At 41.3% G+C, this 20,072-nt stretch overlaps 1 protein-coding gene across 1 annotated transcript in view; it reads left to right on the top strand.

The window, feature by feature from the left end:
• LOC135706708 (relaxin receptor 2-like) overlaps nucleotides 1-20,072 on the top strand; it is a 291,102-nt gene that overhangs the window by 171,776 nt on the left and 99,254 nt on the right. Inside the window, exons 9-16 of the mRNA XM_065228358.1 lie at nucleotides 4,117-4,188; nucleotides 4,314-4,385; nucleotides 4,872-5,084; nucleotides 5,157-5,228; nucleotides 5,359-5,430; nucleotides 5,485-5,601; nucleotides 18,010-18,195; nucleotides 18,313-18,786. Coding sequence (XP_065084430.1) covers nucleotides 4,117-4,188; nucleotides 4,314-4,385; nucleotides 4,872-5,084; nucleotides 5,157-5,228; nucleotides 5,359-5,430; nucleotides 5,485-5,601; nucleotides 18,010-18,195; nucleotides 18,313-18,786 — 1,278 coding nt within the window. The remainder of the gene's footprint in view (nucleotides 1-4,116; nucleotides 4,189-4,313; nucleotides 4,386-4,871; nucleotides 5,085-5,156; nucleotides 5,229-5,358; nucleotides 5,431-5,484; nucleotides 5,602-18,009; nucleotides 18,196-18,312; nucleotides 18,787-20,072) is intronic.

Genomic DNA, 20,072 nt, shown 5'->3' with positions numbered 1-20,072 from the left:
TTCTTTGCGAACTTTGACAGTTTCATGTGCTTGAAAACATCTGCTACCTTTCCCCTTCCTTTTGCCGTATAAAACTCCTGTCCCGGAAGCTGCTTGTAGTCGGCTTTGACGTAGGTTTCGTCCTCCATTACCAAGCAGTCAAACTTCGTCAGCATCGTCGTGTACAGCCTCCGGGATCGCGCTTTGGCCGTCGTATTTTGTTTATCATCGCGATTTGGAGTCACTACCTTCTTGTAAGTCGATAGTCCGGCTCGTTTTTTGGCTCGATGCACGGTTGTAGACGATACACCCAGCTTATTTGCGGCATCTCGGAGAGAGAGGTTAGGGTTTCGCTTGAAACTACCGGCAACTCTCTTTGTCGTCTCAGCGGCTTCCGGTTTTCGATTTCCCCCCGATCCAGACTTCCTGGCTGTCGACAAACGTTCCCCAAACACTTTAATTACATTTGTAACGGTTGATTTGGCAACTTCTAGCGATTTTGCCAACTTTGCGTGCGAGTAGCTCGGATTTTCGCGATGCGCGAGCAAAATTTTGATACGCTGCTCTTCTTGCTTGGACGGCATTTTGACAACTGAAGAGTGAATTCCAAAATCAAAATAGGAGCAACATTCTACACACACACACCTTCAAAATGAGGGGTGTTCAGGTTTTTTAAATGCAAAATTGAAAGAAATACGTCAAGTTGATATTGACCAAATTTTGACCGTATCACCCTTTAATCTTAAAATTTGGTAATCAAATTGCTGAGAACCAGTCATGTCAACAAGAATCGACACGCATTTTACTTGGGACTTTTCCAGGTTTTTCCGTTCCGATTGACCACAGACAGGTCCAATCGGGTTTCCATTCGAATGGTGACTGAATAATATCGATTGACCATCACATTGTCAACCATGAATCGACACGCTGTTTGCAGCCTTGGTACTTTGAGGAAGTTTTGATGGCTGAACGCTCCCTATATTGATGGTACGTTAGAAGCGTTAGGTTGCGCAACTATAGCAATTAACACTTCCAACCAGAGATGCCCCCAGATTTTTTTAAATTTGAGTCTATCTTATATGCCATGTAGTGTGATAATCTGTTAGTTGCTTAGTACTGGTGCTTTTGCACGCCAGAAGCGAGGGAACGAGCACATCTTAGTGAGAGATTCAACTTTCCACCACCTAAATATGGAGAAATCGACAATCAAAAGAGCAATTTATATAGTTGAACGTCGTCTGCATAGATTCTAATTGAGCACCATCTTAGAACCCTTGGGAGATCGTTAATGTAGCAGCAAAACAACAAAAGCCGATTACCGACCCTTGTGGTACGCCAGATGTTACCTCGCCTGTTTGATGCCTTGGAAAAATCTAACAGGAGCAATATGGCGAACCCTTTCTTGTCGATTGTGGTCGCAAAATCATCGTAAACACGTACCGTCGCAGTTTTGATGCTATTTCCTCTGCGAAACCCAGCTTGACAATGACAATGAAATGAACGCCGACATTTGTTGCTTCAAAAGTTTTTCAAAAACCTTCGACATTGCACACAAGATACTGATAGGTCTGAGATTTGTAAACGTGTTCAAATGTGTTTTTTTTTTTCGTAGTGGCAGTACTTTCGCTTGCTTCCAGCACGCAGGAAAGGTAGAAGACTCAATGAGAGCGTTGAAAATATAGGTGATTTGCTGTAGAACTAATGGAAGAACAATGTTTATGAAGCATATCGGCAATCCATCGAGGTCCGTCGCGTTCAACCTAATGTCCCATGTTGCGTTCACAACTTCCCAGTCTTGTACAGGATGGAAGGAGAAACTGTGAGGAGAAGCTTGTGTGGAATGCCATGGTATGTCTTGGGATGTACTATTTCGTTTGAGTCGAATTCACAGTCCGCTGACGCTTGTGCCGTCTAAGAAGCGGCGCAGGTAACGTGCTTTGGTGTCCTTGATTCGCGTTGGTTCGATTCCTCAGTACTTTATATCGTTGTCTTGCTTGTAATTTTGAATCCGACGATGCATTCAGCCAGTCCTTGACTTACTGATGTTGTAATCAAACCACGAGTTATTCTGCATACGGCCGCTGTTTGTTCGAAGCGGGAAACACTGATCATGGATCCGTTTGAGATGACTGTTGAAGAAATCGAGTAAATCGTCGGGGTCGTCAATGGAGTACATATTGTCCCATGCAACGGACTGTATAGCGTTTTCCAAAGCCAGAGCGTCGAAATTGACATAGTCACGATACGTTTGAATTATTGGTGCAGGCGAACCATCAAAATCCAAAGAACCGAACATCAGATCATGTTGCGAAAGTGCAGGGAAACTAACCTGATTAAAACGCAGAACCTATGCAGCTAGTGATAAACAGATCCAACTGTGAGCATCCCGTATATATAGTGAAAGAAGGTTGGCTCGTCACCAACAGACGTCAACGCAAAACTCTGAAGTACTGTTTCGAAGTCTGCTCGCTTACTGTTTCGGGTGTTCAAGTCTGTGTTGAAATCTCCAATAAGCAAAACGGTTTCGTAAAGTGTGGCAAAGTCGGCTAATTTATCGGCAAGAAAACCTGAACAGTCGTTTTCTGGGGGATTGTAAACGGCTAAAATCAGCAGTTTCTCCGACCCAAGTCCCAACTCCAACGCTAGGCACTTTGTTTTGCCTTCTGAATCGAGTTGTAGTACTGTCCCAAAAATGTTATTACACCGTAAGTGATCCACCTCCACGCCTGTACAGTCGGTCGTTGCGTAAGATTTTATATACAAGAATGGCAATGCTGCGGTTACTAACTTTTGGTGTCAACCAGGATTCGGTGAAACATGCTACGTTGACTTTGGAGTCTTGAAGCAGGTTTCTTACTTCGTCCAGTTTGCTTGACCTCCTGGCACAGATACTTTGGGCATTTCCGTGACACACATTTAGTTTTCCGGGGAGAAGCACTGCATTCATCACTGCACGGTGAATGCTCGTCAGGGTGTGGCTATTCAACGAGGGTATAGAGAGCACGGAGGGAAGAAATTCTTAGGAGGCTGCCAGAAAACACGAATACAATTTTTCAACATAGTGCAATCTTCACATCTACAATATTCAACAAACTCTGATAGTGGAATACAGATAATATACATAATTAGGTACGCAAATTGATTGAGTTGCTCCTCAGATTGAATGACGATGGCTTGTGCAGTGGCAGTAGGTTTCACGAGGACAGCTTCCAGCTTGGTGTATACCGAGGTAAGCTTGCCAGCTTTATTCAGACGTACAGCAGCTGCCTTCAACTTACGTGCTGCCACTGTAAGATTTTCAATCACGTACACACGTCGCGTCGACTCGATTCCAAGATGACGCAGTTGAAGATCATGTTTCCGGAGGTATCGCTCCGGTTTTGAAACGCCTGATGTCGACCGAAGGCCGCGTTCACTCGTCCATTCCAAGCTGCTTACACACAGCATTAAAATGCGCTAGGAGGTCGTCACCTTTGAGATACGGGATCCCGCTGATGATGAGCTCGTTCCTATTCCCCAGGTTGTCCATAGTTGAGGAAATTTCGTCAACCCTTCGGGTCAACGCGTTCAACGCACTCAGCTTTGAGAGAGTGGATGTCATTCGAGACGGCATTCAATTTACCCTCCAGCTCAGATTGTACAGCATCAATTTTGATGTTTATCTCGTTGCGCATTTCATCAATCAACGCCTTTGTCTCGGTGACCTGTTTCATCAGCATTCTTACTGCGGTGTCCAGTGTTATCGGATCTCCATTAGCATCAGCATCTTCATCGTGTAATTTGATTAAAGATGTAAAACAGTGTGATCAAATAATTTTTGAAATTTTCCCTTGATAACAAAAGTCTGTAAATATCTGTGAAAAAACTAAAAAGTCTGTAAATGTCTGTAAGGAAAAAAATGTCTGTGAAAAAAATAGAAGTCTGTAAATTCACAGACATGTCTCTGTGATGTCATGCATCTCTGCTTCCAACGTACCGCAACTATATGAGCGTGTACCCTATAAGCAGTACAGTGCAGCATTGCCTCTGTAAACCTGGACAAGACATAAAAAAATCACGGAACACTTGACCGTTCCTGGTTGCATTTGTTCCATTTTCTAACTAGTTTTGTTCTCTCTAACCCACTCTAATCGCCAGCATCCTGAGCGGAAATCAGATTATCAAACTGACAAAGGGAAACTTTATGAATCTAAAATTCCTCAAGGAACTGTAAGTATGCGACTGAATGTTACACAATGCCATCATGTACACTAACTTTCCTGTTCCTTTGTTCTCTTCTTCTTCTGCTTCTGCGGAAAAAACGGACATGCATAATCGTTCAACTGTCGGTGCAGTGATTTACGGGATAATCAAATCGAGGCACTCGAAGCGGAAGTTTTGGCGCCACTGGTTGATCTGAGAATTCTGTAAGTATATATTGTTCTATTTTTTTCTGGATTAGCAATGACTATATCGTATCAGAAATATTAATCAATATTGTTGCGACCGAACTCGCAAACGTTGGCACGTGCTGTAAAACTTCATTTGTAAATGATTTCGATCATCCAGACAAAGTGTAGTTTTCTGAGAATCACATTTATGATTTTTAATCGTTTCGCTTTCTGCCAGCCTATCGGCCTAGGCGCGTGTCGTTATCGGAATATTCTCGATTTCCTCCGCAGCTCGACATTTATCGTCAGACTATGCTAATTAGTTTCTTCGATAACGAGTTCCATGGTAAAGTGATTGCATAAGATTCAAATTAAAGTTTCCTTGCCATCGATTGGATAACACTCGATCCAGAACATTCAAACCGGGTTGGTTTGCTACATGCTTAGTCTGTCGAAGTTGATTAGCACAATTTCAGTAATTTGCATACTACCGAAATAATCAGAGTGCAAATGTTACCCCAGATACCTCAACAACAACAAACTAACGAAACTGGATCCGGGAATGATCCCACCGCTAGCCGCACTGCGGACGCTGTCGGTGGCCCGGAACCAAATTCGCACCGTCACCGCTGGTGCGCTGGATTTGCCCTCGCTGGAGCATCTCTATCTCTCCGAGAACCGACTGCGGCTGGTGGCGAACAACACCTACGGTAACCTACCGAGTTTACTGGGATTGTGAGTATCTGTAAAGTCACATTTAATCTCGACCGACTGACTTCTCTCTCCGATACATGTTTCTTGTCTCAGATTTTTAAATGACAACGAAATTAGCCACTTCCAGCTTGGCGCCTTTGCCGGCATCTACAATCTCACTACCATGTAAGTAAACGGAGGCAATATTAGCCAGCAAACTGGCAAGTAAATTAAGATTGAGGATAACAACTAGTTGTCAAGTCTGAGCTTCTCCAAAGATCGGATCGAATGAGTAACACCCTCCGTATTTCTACAGGAACCTAAAGGGGAATAAATTCACCCGGATAGACGGACGAGTGCTGGAAAACCTCACCAGCTTGAATTACATGTAAGTACACGTACGCGTATGCAGTTTGTGTAGTTGAGGTTTCGATTGTTCCAGACATTTTACGGAGTTCCACCACTGCAAGGCGGCCCTACATGTACGGGTGTGCGAACCGCGGGGGGACGGCATCAGTAGCAAGAGCCATCTGCTGGACAATCAAGTGCTGCGGTCCAGGTAAGTTTGTAGGCTGGCGGCCGAGTTTATTTCGAATTTAGGGAAGGAGGGACACAGTGAACAGGTGGGGAATTTCTTAAATTGGCCATTAATCATTGCAATGGTGTTATTGAGCCTACTACCAATTAATTTGTTTCGGACAATTAGAAGTTTATGACTAGAAGGCGGGATACTCATTATGTTCACTATGCCCCTCTTGCCCCTAATTGAGTTATTAATATCGGCCTGACAAATGCTGCTTTTGTGTTGTTTGTGGTGAATGCGTTGGATGTTTATGACATGGTAAGGCAATATCGTTGATGATTGTTGTGCAATTGCGTTCGGATATAGAATAATCAAACGATTGAATTGGTTGAGAGTAATTGTTAAAATATGCAATCTACAGTACCGGACATACACGGAGATGAAAAACTACCCAAAATTTAGCACTTTTCCCTCATTTCCCGGCTTCAGCCCAATAACCAAAATTTTTCTTTTGACACCAGCAAAAAATCTTAATCTTAAGTAAATATATTCTACCCAAAATTAAGTTTAATTCATGTAAATTTGAGAGCATGCAATTTACTCAAAAGTAACTTATTGGGCTGAACTATATCGTTGGGTCGAAACTCTCGTTTCTTTTTTGACAACAATACCCAAGCAACACACATCTATCAAAATAGGTTGCTGCATCTTGATTGTGACTGAAATAAGGTGCATACAAGTAACCACAACTGTTAAATGACAAGTGTGCTGCTAGGGTAACGAGTGCAAGTGAGAGGCTCAACTCAAAATTAAATAAATAGAGCTCAAATTTTGGGTACTATTTTTCTCCGTGTACGTATATCAATCAATAAAATCGATGCAACGATTTCTGTTGAAGTCGAGTCCCTTCGCAGCATTCTAATACCTCACTCAGCATCCACAAACAAATTTTCAAACGTTCTCTCTTTCTACCGTCGCTTCATTCGTCTTTCTTTCAAGCTTCGATGAAGCGGACGAGCGAAAGAGCACTCGACTTTGATAGTTTCGTCTTTCATCGAACACATCAACCGAGGTTTCATGACGGAGGGGAAATGGCTCTGATGTTGGCCTATGGATCTAAGATTGGCCCATCGCTAAAAATCTGTTATTTATCAATTTTATCTAGATGAACGCGTTATTGGGATGGTACTAATGGATATTTTGGTCGCTATTGAAAATTAAGTCGATTGCTGAATTGTATGTATGGGCCCAAATTAGGGGCATTTATGCCGAAATTACATCCATTTCCCCTATATATAAAGTATTTCTCACGTGAGATCAGAAACATTTTGAGAACTCCAGAAAAACTCCGTGAATTTCTGGAAAATTCTGTAAACTTCATGAAATTTCTGCAAATTTTAGTAAAAATCTGGGAACTTCAAAGAATTCTGTAAACTCTGTGAAACTTCAGATAATTTTAATAAATTATATAATTTTTGCGAGCTTCATGGAAATTTGCGAACCTATGGGAAGACCGCGAATTTATGGTAAATTCGACGAACTTCAAATGTATTCTGCCAATTTCAGTGAAGTCGGTGAGCTTCAGGAAAATTCTTCGAACTTAAGTAAATTTCTTCAAATTTCTGGAAATGATTGAAAATATTAGTTTTTTTTTTTATTAACTCCAGGAAAATTTTGCGAATTTCAGGACTTCAAACTTCAATAAAATTTTGCAAACTTTTGGAAAAATCTGAAAGTCTAAGGGAAGTCTGGGAATTTCATGGAAGTCTGTGAACTGGAAGTTTAAAAATTGTACTAAATTATTCAAAAAAAAATCGAGCATCACGGAAATTTTCGAACCTATAAAAAAAGTCCGCGAATTTATAGGAAATTCCGCGAACTGCACATTTCAGGATAAATCTGGGAATTCCAGGGAAGTCTGACAACTTCAGGGAATTTTGTTAACTTCATGGAAGTTTGAAAATTGTACTAAATTATAGAAAATCGAGCATCACGGACGTTTTTGAACCTATGGGAAGTCCGCAAATTTATGGGAAATGCTGCGAACTTCAAAAGTATGCTGCCAATTTCAGTGAAGTCGGTTAGCTTTAGGAAAATTCTTCAAACTTCAGTAAATTTCATCGAATTTCTGGAAATGATTGAAAAGGTCAGATTTTTTTTAATAAACTCCAGGAAAATTTAGCGAATTTTAGGAATTTAGGATTCTGAATTTTTATAAAATTCTGCAAACTTCAAGAAAATTTTGCAAACTTTAGGAAAAATCTGAAAATCTAAGGGAAGTCTGGGAACTTTATAGCAGTCTGTAAGCTGGAAGTTTGAAAATTGTACTAAATTATAAAAAAAATTCGAGCATCACGAACGTTTTCGAACCTATGGAAAGTCCGCGAATTTATAGGAAATTCTGCGAACCTCAAAAGTATTCTGCCAGTTTCAGTGAAGTCACTGAGCTTCCGAAAAATTCTGTGAACTCCAGAAAATTTCATAGAATTTCTGGAATGTATTGAAAACATCAGATTTTTTTTAGAACTCCAGGAAAATTTAGCGGATTTCAGGAACGTTCAGAAAATTTTGGAGAGTTGTGTAAGCTTTATGAAAATTCTACAAAATTTCACCAAAAATCTGGGAATTTCAGAAAGTCTGGGAGCTTCAGGGAGGTCTGTGAACTTCAAAAAGATTCTGTAAATTTTGTGAAACTTCAGCAAAATGTACTTAATTATGGAAAGTCTGCGTACTACAAAAGTATTCTGTCAATTTCAGTAAATTTGGCGAGCTTCAGGAAAATTCTATGAACTTCAGCAAATTAAACCGAATTTCTGGAAATTATTGAATATATCAGAATTTTTTTTATAAACTCCACAAAAACTTAGCAAATTTCAGGAAAATGATGAAATTTTCTTAAAATTCTACAAACTACAGGAAAATTCTGCAAATTTAAGGAAAAATTTGGGAATTCTAGGAAAGTCTGACAACTTCAGAGAATTCTGTGAACTTCATGGAAGTTTGAAAATTGTACTAAATTATAGAAAGTTAAGCATCACGAACGTTTTCGAACCTATGGGAAGTCTGTGAATTTATGGGAAATTCTGCGAACTTCAAAAGTATTCTGCCAATTCCAGTGAAGTCGGTGAGCTTTAGGAAAAATCTGAGAACTTCAGTAAATTTCATCGAATTTCTGGAAATGATTGAAAATATCAGATTTTTTTTATAAACTCCAGGAAAATTATGCAAATTTCAGGAAAAATCTTGAAAGTCCAAGGAAGTCTGGGAACTTCAGGGAAGTCTGTGAACTTCAGGGAAGTTTGAAAATTGTACTAAATTATAGAAAGTCGAGCATCACGGAAATTTTCGAACCTATGGGAAGTTCACGAATTTATGGGAAATTCTGCGAATTTCAAAAGTATTCTGCCAATTGCAGTAAAGTTCATGAGTCCAGAAAATTTCATAGAATTTCTGGAATGTATCAGCAAATTTTTGGAGAGCTGTGTAAGCTTTATGAAAATTCTGCAAATTTCACGAAAAATCTGGGAATTTATCGAATTCTTGGAACTTCACGGTGGTCTGTAAACTTCAAAAAAAATTCTTTAAACTATGTGAAACTTCAGCCAAATGTATTTAATTAAGGAAAGTCTGCAAGCATCACGAAAATTTCTGAACCTATGTGAAGTCTGCAAATTTCTGGGAAATTCTGCAAACTACAAAAATATTCTACCCTATATGGGTGAGCTTCAGGAAAATTCTTTGAACTTCAGAAAATTTCTACGAGTTTCTGGAATGTATTGAACAGATCAGAGGAAATTCAAGAACTCAAGGTGACTTTCTGGACAACTTCTTGGTTTAACAAATTTTTGGAAGTTCTGAAAACTTCATGAAAATACTCCAAATTTTAGGAAAATCTGCAAACTTCAGCGAAGTATGTGAACTTCGAAGAAATATGTAAACTTTGCGACACTTCAGTCAATTCTACTTAACTATAGAAATTCTGCAATATTCGCGGAATTTTGCGGTGAATTCTGCGAACTTCAAAAAATTTTTTCCGATTTCAGTAACGTCAGTGAACTTCAGGAACATTCTGTGAACTTCAGCATTTCTGAAATGTTTTGAAAAGTTCAGAAAAATTTCAAGACCTCCAGGAAAATTGTGCGAGCTTCAGGAAAATTCTGTATATTTTTAAAAAGTTCTGAAAATTCCGATTTGTTTTTAAATTTCGCGAAAATCTGGGAACTTCAGAAAAGTCTGTGAAATTCTAAGAATTATGTCAACTTTTTGAAATTTCAGAAAATTGTACTAAATTATGGAAATTCTGCGAGCTACAGGAAAAAGTGCAAACTTACGGTAAGTTTGCGAATTTCTAGGTAATTATGCGAACTTTCAAAGTATTCTGCCAATTTCAGTGATGTCGGTAAGCTTCAGGAAAATTCTACGAACTTCGGCAAATATTAATGAATTTTTGGAAAAATTTGAAAAGTTCAGAAACATCTCAAGAACTTCAGGAAAATTCTACGAGCTTCAGGAAAATTCTACCAACTTTAGGAAAGTTCAGTAAATTTTTTGGAAAGATCTGCAAATTTCACGAAAATTTTGCAAATTTCAGGGAAAATCTGGGAGCTTTAAAGCAGTCTGGGAGCTTCAGAGAAGTCCGTGAACTTTAAGGAAGTCCTTCAAAGTTGTGCAACTTGAGAAAATTGTACTAAATTATAGAAAGTCTGTGAGCTTCACGGAAATTTGCGAACCTATGGGAAGTCCGGGATTTTCTGGGAAATTCTAAAAACTTTAAAAGTATTGTGCAAATTTCAGTGATGTTGGTAAGCTTCAGGAAAATTTGGCGAACCTCAGAAAATATCTACACTTTCAGAAAAGTTTTGGAAAGATCTGCAAAATTTTTGGAAAAATCTGTCAACTTCAATTAAGTCTACGAACATTAGGAAAATTTTGCTCAAGTAAAAATTTTTTGTGAATTTCAAAAACATTAAGGCGGCGAACGTCATGAAAATTCTGAGAACTTCAGTAAAGTTTGATTTCACCAGGAAAATTCTGCGAACCTTAGGTAATCTTTGCAAGTAACACGGAAGACTGCGAAATTAAATCAGGAAAAAATCCTGGGGACTTCAGGGAGGCCTATGATTATCTTTTGTTTTTTTTTTTTAATAAATCCTGATCATACTAGTTTTACGGGTAAAAATCAGCGATAGGTTAAATGGATGTAATGGCGGCCTAAATGCCTCTAATTTGGGCCCATACATGAATTCAGCAATCGACTAAATTTCCCATAACGACCAAAAATATCCATTAGTACCGTCCCAATTACGCATTCATCTAGAAAAAAGGATAAATAGCAGATTTTTAGCGATAGGCCCAATCTTAGATCCATAGGCCAACATTAGAGCCATTTCCCCTATTTGATTTAAATAGTTGGACAGTGTAAGATCTTCAGAATAATGTCTAATAAACCTGAAGACTTGAAAAAATATTCTGTGGATTACAGAGAAATCGATGATCGTCTGCAGAGTTTTGTGCTGTAGTGGTAAGCGTGATTGCCTCTAATCCTAGCAGTCTGCGTTCAATTCCAGTCGGCGCCGCGGGATGTTCTGAGGCATAACATCTCTGATCATGCCTTCCTTCGGGAAGGTCCCCGGTTCATAGGTAGGGTCCAGGTATTTGAGCTGCCTCCCAGGCGTCGGTAGCATTGGTGCTCAGCACGGAAAACAAGATCGACTGAAAACAAACCAAAAAGGAAAAAAAAAACTTTGGAAATTTCTTCTGTGAACTTAAGGGATGCTCTTCCCAGTAATTTAGGGAACTTATTTTCAGAACCTCAGAAAATTCTTACCTACAAGTTCATGGAGCTTCTTCCCACAATCCCAAAAAAGTTCTTCCCAGAAGTTGAGAAGAAGTTCCTCCCAGAACATTGAAAAAATTCTTCAGAGAAAATTTTCCTACGAATTCAGGAATGCTCATCCCAGAACTTTAAAGAAGTTCTTTCCAGAATTTAAAGGAAGCTCATGCCAAAACTTGAGGAAAGTTCATCCTAAAACTAGAGATAAGTGTTGTGACTGGAACGAGGTTTCCAGCCTCAGTTACGGTTCCACGAATCTGCTGCTCCCTCTGTTGTTCCACTAGTGCCGCTATCCCTTCTGCTGGTGGTCCTTTGCTGGTCGTCCGCTCTCTCCACAGTCCGTCATAAGAATGCCGTCAACGAGCTTAAATACCTCATATTTATACCTCTAGCTGTATCAAAATTCCCGAACCAAGCAGATCCCGTTTACGTACGGTGTATCACGCTTCACGCTCATTCGATTCTTCTGATTTCTATTCCACACTAACTCTATCTATTGCAAGTCTATCACGCTTCACGCTCACTTGATTCAACTCATTTCTATTCCACACTAACTCTTTCTACTACATTCTTCCGCTCTCCTACTCTCCTTAATTGAGGATCGAGGGCAATCTATCAACCCTCTTGGTGCATTGTATCAACCTTCTCGGGGGAATTTATTCTACCTTCTCGGAGGAATTTCTTCCACCTTCTCGGAAGAATTTCATTTACCCTCTCGGGGGAATTTCATTTACCCTCTCAGGGGAATTTCAGCTGCCTCTCAGGGAGCGCCAGTAGCATCCTCGTAAGAAAGAGGATGGTTCTCACTTACCGAGTTGCCACATTGTCGTGACTGGACCGAGGTTTCCAGCCTCAGTCACGGTTCCACGAATCTTCTGCTCCCTCTGTCGATCCACTAGTGCCGCTATCCCTTCTGCTGGTCGTCCGCTCTCTCCACAGCCCGTCATAAAAATGCCGTCAACGAGTTTAGTTTTTAGTTTAAATGATCTTTATTTTAGTTTAACTTGGACGATTACCATATAAATTTTTACTAAGTGATTTAATTGCTTTATTCATCTTTAGGTATGGGCAAAATTCAAAATTTGTTTTACAGAATTAGTCCTAGACTTAGTACACGGTCGACCACCTTGGTGGGATTGGTTTGTTTTGTTTTTAGAATTTGAAGAGAAACTACTTAATACTACTATTGACAGCTTAAAACTAACCTACTCTACTATATACACTTAACCTACTATGTACAAATTGCTTATTAAAGCATGTTCAGAAAGATTGCATTTTTGAATAAATTTAGTTGTCATATCATCAATTTTGGAATCTACTTTGGGAATTTCTGCCTCTTGATGGAGGTCTGCTATTCTTGTGTCGAATGGACGATCTAGGATCATCCTCAACACTCTATTCTGTGCAACCTGGATTTTGTTCCTGTGGGTCTGAGCGCACGATTCCCACACCGGGGCGGCATAGAAGATCGCGGGGGCTATGATCTGTTTGTAGACAGCCAGTTTGTTTGGCCTTGAGAGGCGGGATCTGCGGCAAATGAGCGGATACAAACACCTAACCAAGGCGGAGCACTTAACTAGGGTTTTCTCTGTGTGCGAGCGGAACAGGAGCTTCTCATCGAACAACATCCCGAGATAAGTAACATCAGTGGACCACTCGACCCTTGTACCATCCATTATTACGGTATAGGAGGGAGACGGTTTAAGTTTTAATGATTGTCTGTGAAGGAACATGATCGCTTGGGTTTTCGAGGCGTTGATTTTGATTTTCCACGTGGTGGCATAATCAGTAAAGGTGTCAAGGCATCGTTGGAGCTTGTTCGTAATTTCACGAGGCATCCTACCCTTGACGGCTATCGCGGTGTCATCTGCAAACAGAAAGAACACGCAACCGTCTCCTAGAGGAGGGATGTCCGACGTGTAGATGCTGTAAAGCAGTGGTCCCAGCAGACTCCCTTGCGGAACACCTGCTGGGATCGGAAATTGTCCCGAAAGGGAACTATTCAACGACACCCTGAACGACCTTTGCTGGAGATAGTTACGGGTGATTTTCACAAGGTATGGTGGAAAGTTGGAGTTACAAAGCTTGTATATAAGTCCGTCGTGCCAGACATTGTCAAACGCCTTTTCGACGTCTAACAAGGCCATGGCTGTGGACTTGGATACAGCTTTGTTACTTCGGATGTTATTCATCACCCGCACTAGCTGATGATTGGTGGAATGCCCCTTGCGGAACCCGAACTGTTCCGGAAGAAGAATGTCATGTTCCTCCACAAACTTGTTTAGTCGGCTGAGGATCAATTTTTCGAACAGCTTGCTCAGCGCTGAGAGCAGGCTAATCGGTCTGTAGCTTGACGGTAGTGAAGGGTCTTTCCCAGGTTTGCGGATCGGGATGATTTTTGCCCCCTTCCAGATGCTTGGAAAGTAGTGCAGCTCCAAGCATCTGTTGAGGATGGCAGCCAGCAGCGAGTGCACCCTCGCGCTGAGATTTTTCAACTCTAGGTTGAATATTCCGTCAAACCCGGGAGCCTTCATGTTCGTACTGTGTTTCAGCGCTGAGCAAATTTGTTCCTCTGTAATCCGTTCTTCTGGAGGGACGGCACAAGGGGAGGCATCTAACGTCTGGACGCACTGCACAACCTGGTTCTCGAGTGGACTTGGGATTGTAGAGCCAAGCAAATGCGACTGGGCAATGTGCTCCCCAATTGCATTGGCCTTCTCTTCGTTGGTGATAAGCCGTTCGTCATTGACTCTAAGTGGTGGAATGGGCTTGGGGTGAGACTTCAGCACCTTGGCAACCTTCCAGAATGGTCTGGAACGGTCGTCCAGGTTCTGAACGAGCCGCCCGAAACTCTCGTTCCGGATTGAGACCATTCTGGAAGCGATCTGCCGATTCAGATCGACCATTTCGTATTTACGCTGCAGATCCCCAGTCCGCTGAAACTGGCGTCTACGAACATTTCTGAGCCGAATCAAGAGTTTGGTGTGGGAATCAATTGCTTGAAACTTACCCCTCACAGGAACTCGTCGAACGCACTCTTCGTCAGCCACGGATATGGCTTGATGGAGACCCTCCAGGGCCCGGTCGATGTCATCCACTGTGTCGAGCGGTGGGTCGTCGTCGATGTGGCGGTCGACCACGCGTCGAAACTGGACCCAGTTGACTCGATGGTAGTCCTTCCGCTGGCACGGTGCAGGGGCCACGTTGTAGCCCAGCTCGGTCAGCACCGGTTGGTGGTCCGAACTCAGGTCGTTGACGGCAACCGGCTTGGCTAATCTGGTGTTTGCCAAGAACAGGTCCAGCGTCGATGGGTTGCCCGTCGGTGATGTGAAGGTTGGTTCGTCCGGAAACCAGACGGAATAGAGACCATGCTGGGAATGGTCGAATAGCAGGCGGCCGTTCTGGTTCTGCTGGTAGTTCCGCCAGGCCTCGTGCCGGGCGTTCATGCCGTCAACGAGCTTAGATACCTCATATTTATACCTCTAGCTGTATCAAAATTCCCGAACCAATCAGATCCCGTTTACATACGGTCTATCACGCTTCACGCTCATTTGATTCTTCTGATTTCTATTCCACACTAACTCTATCTACTACCATAAGTTCTTCTCAAAACTTGAGGGAAGTTCTTCTATGAACTTCAAAAACACAAGCAGCACAAAGCTGAGTCAGAATCTTGCAGCAATTTCGTTGTGCCTAAAATAGGTCATATACAAGTTGCCTCAACCGTTTAGCACCAAGTGCGCTGCTAGGGAAACTTCTTCGCAGAACTTCTTTCCCAGAACTTGAGAGGAGTTCTTGCCAGAATTTGAGGAAAGTTCGTCTCAGAGCTCCAGGGAACTTCCCTCCAAAACTTCAGGAAGGAACTTTTCTGAAGTTCTAGAAATTTTTTCCATAGACATGCAAAAAGTTTTTTCGCATAGCTCCAGGGAGTTCTTTCCAGAACTTTAGGAAAGTTCTAATAAATTTAGGAAAAGTTCTTCTAAAAACTTCAGAACCACAAGCAGCACAAAGCTGTGTCAGAATCTTTGTCGTGTATTCTTCTCAAAACATGAGCGATTTTTTATCCCAGAACTTGAGAGGAGTTCTTCCCAGAACTTAAGGGAAGTTCATCTCAGAACTCCGGTGAAATTCTCCCCAAATCTTCAGGAAGGAACTTTTCTTAAAACCTGGCAAGTTCATCCACAAACTCTAAAAAAGTTCTTCCCATAGCTCCAGGTAAGTTCTTCCCAGAACTTTAGGAAAGTTTTAATAATTTTAGGATGAATTCTAAAACTTTTAAAATCCCTGTAACCTTAGAGAAATTTCCCATTGGAGCAACAAGGACTTAAAATTCCAGAATTTCAACAGAGTTCCCACAACTTCTGGAAACTTCGATGGAAATCCCAGCTTCCTCAACGGGCTCGTCACAACTGCGTCGGCAATTACGGAAGTTTAAAAAACTAGAATATTCTTTTAAAAAATACAAAAGTTTTGTAAAACCAATTTTTTTGCATATTTCAGAATTTTTTAACAAACTTCTGGGATGTTTTGAACCATACAGAAGATTTTCAAGAACTCTAGGAAAATTGTGCAAGTTTCAAGATAGTTTAATAAAGTCTTGGGAAGTTCTGCAAACTTACTGTGACAAGTAAGTGAACTTCTGGTAATTCTACGTACTCTAACGAAATTCTTCGTAATTCAGAGAATTGTGCTAACTCCAGTAAAGTCTGGGCTTACTACCGGAGAATTTTGTGAACTACACGAAAACAAATGTGTGAATTCTTTAGAAGACTGCAAACATTATAACAGTACTACTCAGATAAATTTAGTAAGCTTCTTCTTCTTCTTCTTCTTCTTCTTCTTCTTCTTCGTCTTCTTCTTCTTCTTCTTCTTCTTCTTTTTCTTCTTCGCATTTCAAGCTTATTGCAAATCGCATATTAGCTTATTGCGTGCTCTCAACTTAGTGTTCTAGATGCACTTCAACATTTATTAATTGAGAGCTTTCGATGCCTGTACCATTTTTGCATTGTATAATTGTGTGGCAAGTCCAGTCATACTTCTATGCCCAGGGAAGTCAAGACATTTTCCAACCCGAAACATTCCTAGACTGGACCGGGAATCGAACCCAGCCACCTCCAGCATGGTCTTGCTTTGTAGCTGCGCTTTTACCGACTGAGCTAAGGGAGGCCTTCTAGACATCTTGTAGTTAAATAAATTCTGTATTATATTCTCTCAACATTGGGCCATCCTATTCAGTTTGAAATTTTGATCCCACGGTGAAGAAGTGCGAAATATTCCTCAATTGGTCTAAGTTCCGGAGTATTGATCGAATTCATCTCTTTGGGAATCACTGTGACATCATTTTCGCTGTGCCACTGTTTGGTGGAATTTGAGTAGTGGCAGCTTTCCAAGTCTGGACAGAATTGGCAATCCACCTCATGCTGCTCCAGAAAAGGCAGTAGTCTCTTCCGTTGGCACTCTTGCTGGTAAATGTACTGGTTCATGATCCCAGAATTAACGAACGTTTCGCTTTTCAGCCCACCACTGTAGATTGATTGCCAGGCAAGGAACTTTTTGGGAAATTTCGACTTCTTTTTGATTAAACATTCTTCCGGGGCAACCTTCCGGTCAACCGGTATACAGTTCCTGCCCAGGAATTTGATCGAAAACTGCCAGGAGCGGATAGACCGGGAATTTCGTTTCGAGCGTGCAGGTTCGAGTCGCGACGTGCTTGCTCCGGCGAAGCCTTGATGTAAACAAATGAACTTATCTTGACAACCAATGCCTACTGTATTTTTGTTGACTATAAGCTTCACTGAAATTTTGAAAAATATTACTCAAGAAGTGCCTTAATGGCAGCGATTTGAATGTTTCCGGATTTTTTTTGTTCAACCTATATACATATTAATACATTCGCTTTCGTATTTTTTAACAGCCTCAATAAAGATAATTTGATATTTCACTCGAAATTTTATCAAATAAATGTCCGAGAAACATATCTGATGGGTTTTGCGATGATCCGATCATTTTGCAAAATGTGTTTCTGCCATCTCTTTATTTTTTTTCAATATGGGCCACCTACCTCTGTGCCTCCAGACGAAGACGTACAATATACCATATGGTGAAAATAGCAACGCATTGAGCTTGTGTGGTTATCTTAAGAGAACTTCGATGAAGATTGGATCTTTTTCAAAAAAAATCACATTATACGTTGGACTAAAATGCGCAATTCTAATTAAATGAGATTTGTTGCTCAATTTAATTTAACATCAAATCATTGACAGATTTTCCCCCAACATAGTTTCCCAAATCAGACACTACGGAGTCTCCGCCATTCTTGTCACCATCCACGTTTCGTTAGAACTATTTCTCTTGCTATTCTGCCGAATGAGACAGAGGCAGCTGGATAATATTGCAAAATTTAATTAAAAATTGCATTTCATCAGCACGAAATGCCTCCCACTGCTGCCTAGGTAGATTCGCGTTTGACAATTTTATGTGCATGACCCGAAAAGAATGAATATTTCCTCATTTAAAGTCCTATCGTCATCGGGATAATACGTTACGGAAATGTGCCTAACCGACCGTGCTTCAAATTAGACTATCCTCTCTTTTTTTGTTTTTATTTTCAGTGTGTGGATCATGGCTGCGGTTGGAATAAGCGGTAATTTGCTGGTGCTATTCGGACGGTACGTGGTAGGGACCAGAAGTAGTCAGGCCCACGCTGAACATTCCCTCTACCTGAGGCACCTGGCCGCCAGTGATCTGATGATGGGAATTTATCTGGCGATTATTGCCACGGCTGATATTATGTTCCGGTGAGATTAAAGGGCGATACCGCATTGTAACTCTTGATTACATCGTGCTTCTGCTCGATCAGTCGACCGTAGTTGTGCTATTAATTGATTCTATTGTCTATTCCCGGGCGTAAACAGGGGACAATACATACTGCACGAGGAAGAATGGCGAACCAGTGGATTGTGTGCCTTCAGTGGTTTCCTTAGCACACTGAGCTGTCAATCGTCGACGCTGCTGCTGACCCTGGTCACCTGGGACCGATTGATTTCTGTCACCCGGCCACTGTACCAGCGTTCCGGCAGCAAAACACGTGTCATCATGCGCCTGGCACTGCTCTGGGGCGTGGCGGCCTCGGCGGCGGCAGCTCCCCTCTCGGCGACCGACTATTTCGGACCGCATTTCTACGGAAGCAACGGAGTGTGCCTTTCGATTCACATTCACGACCCGTACGCCATGGGCTGGGAGTACTCGGCCGGGCTGTTCATCCTTGTTAACACATTCTCGCTGCTGTTCATCGGGACGTCCTACCTGCGGATGTTGCAGGCGATCCGGGTGTCTCGAAACGAAACACGGAATACGCTCAACTGCCGGGAGAAGATAGTGGCCCGAAGGTGAGTTGACTCTTTGCTTTGCTATTGTGGGCTGTTCGGTGGGGAATGCGGGATGGGAGGATTTGCTGCTTTACTTTGCGCTACATTGCTATGCACGGGAGGAAATCCTTTCGAGGATTTTATTTGTTTTCATTTTCAAGTAAAAGTACAACAGGTAAAAAATGTGAACCGTAAACCATGGACATATTGATCACAAAACCATCAAAGATGGTTCATAAGGTTTCTGAAGTTGAAAAATAACAGCTTAAATAGTAAAGCATTATTGGACAGTCTACAAAGTATCTCAATTAGCCATTTAGAAATCTTTCTATTATCCACCAAAGATATGTTCGGAGTTGTCCCTTAAGGTCGCTGATTTAAGAGATGAACCAGCCTCTGGCTGAAAGTCTCGCCAATAAAGAAAAAAAAAGGTCGCTGATGGTGATTTATATGATTTCTGAAGTTTAAATAACTTCTAAGACCTCTTGCAACTACCCATAAATGTCTGAATTCAATATTAAGGTTTAGGAGTCTAAAATTGCCCTTTAATCTTTATGATTGAATTAACAATCCTCTGGAAAAGATGAAAGAAAGAAATGGCTAATAATTTACTTAAAGGCTGACTAAAAGCAAAGTTTTGGGAATCGAAAATCTTTGACAGTGGTTTGCTTACACTTCTATTGATGAATTTACGCAAATGTAAAACTGGCCATGCGACACCTAGTTTTCAGATATGCAATTATCAAACTGATGATGTACTTTAAAATATTCCATATGATTTGACGTCATTATCATTTTCACATCATCACACAATTCATCAATAGATAACAACTCTAGATAGAGCTGGAACTAGGGTGTATCAGCTTTTGTAAACAATGACATCTCTCGATGATTTCTCGCAGGCAAATCAACATCACGATCGAGTAGGGGAGGACTTACGCTACCCGATGGTGCTGTTTGTTTGTGTAGGCGTGCCTTGAATTCCTAGAAATCAACGAGAGAAGTCATTGCTTACAAAAGCTGTTACGCCCTAATTCCGGCTCTATCTAGAACTGGTGCAAGTTTGATCAAAGTAGTCGAACGCTGTCAGAAATAACGTCGAAAGGAACTCGAAAGAAGAAACATTATTGTGCACAAACACCTGGAAAATTCGGAGTGGTCGTGTTCCAAGCTGGCTAAAGTGCTGAAGATGCCGAAAACAACAGTTTGTCGAGTGCTCAAAATCTACAAGGAAACCCTGAGTGTGGAAAGGAATCAGTGGATCTACGAAAAATCTGGAACCAGGGATCGTCAGCTGCGCAGCAAGG

Source organism: Ochlerotatus camptorhynchus, unplaced genomic scaffold, assembly GCF_037179485.1.
Source record: "Ochlerotatus camptorhynchus isolate MF236.1 unplaced genomic scaffold, CSIRO-AGI_Acam_v1.1 ptg000289l, whole genome shotgun sequence".
Lineage (NCBI taxonomy): Eukaryota > Metazoa > Arthropoda > Insecta > Diptera > Culicidae > Ochlerotatus > Ochlerotatus camptorhynchus.
This window is presented reverse-complemented; position numbering and strand designations above follow the sequence as displayed.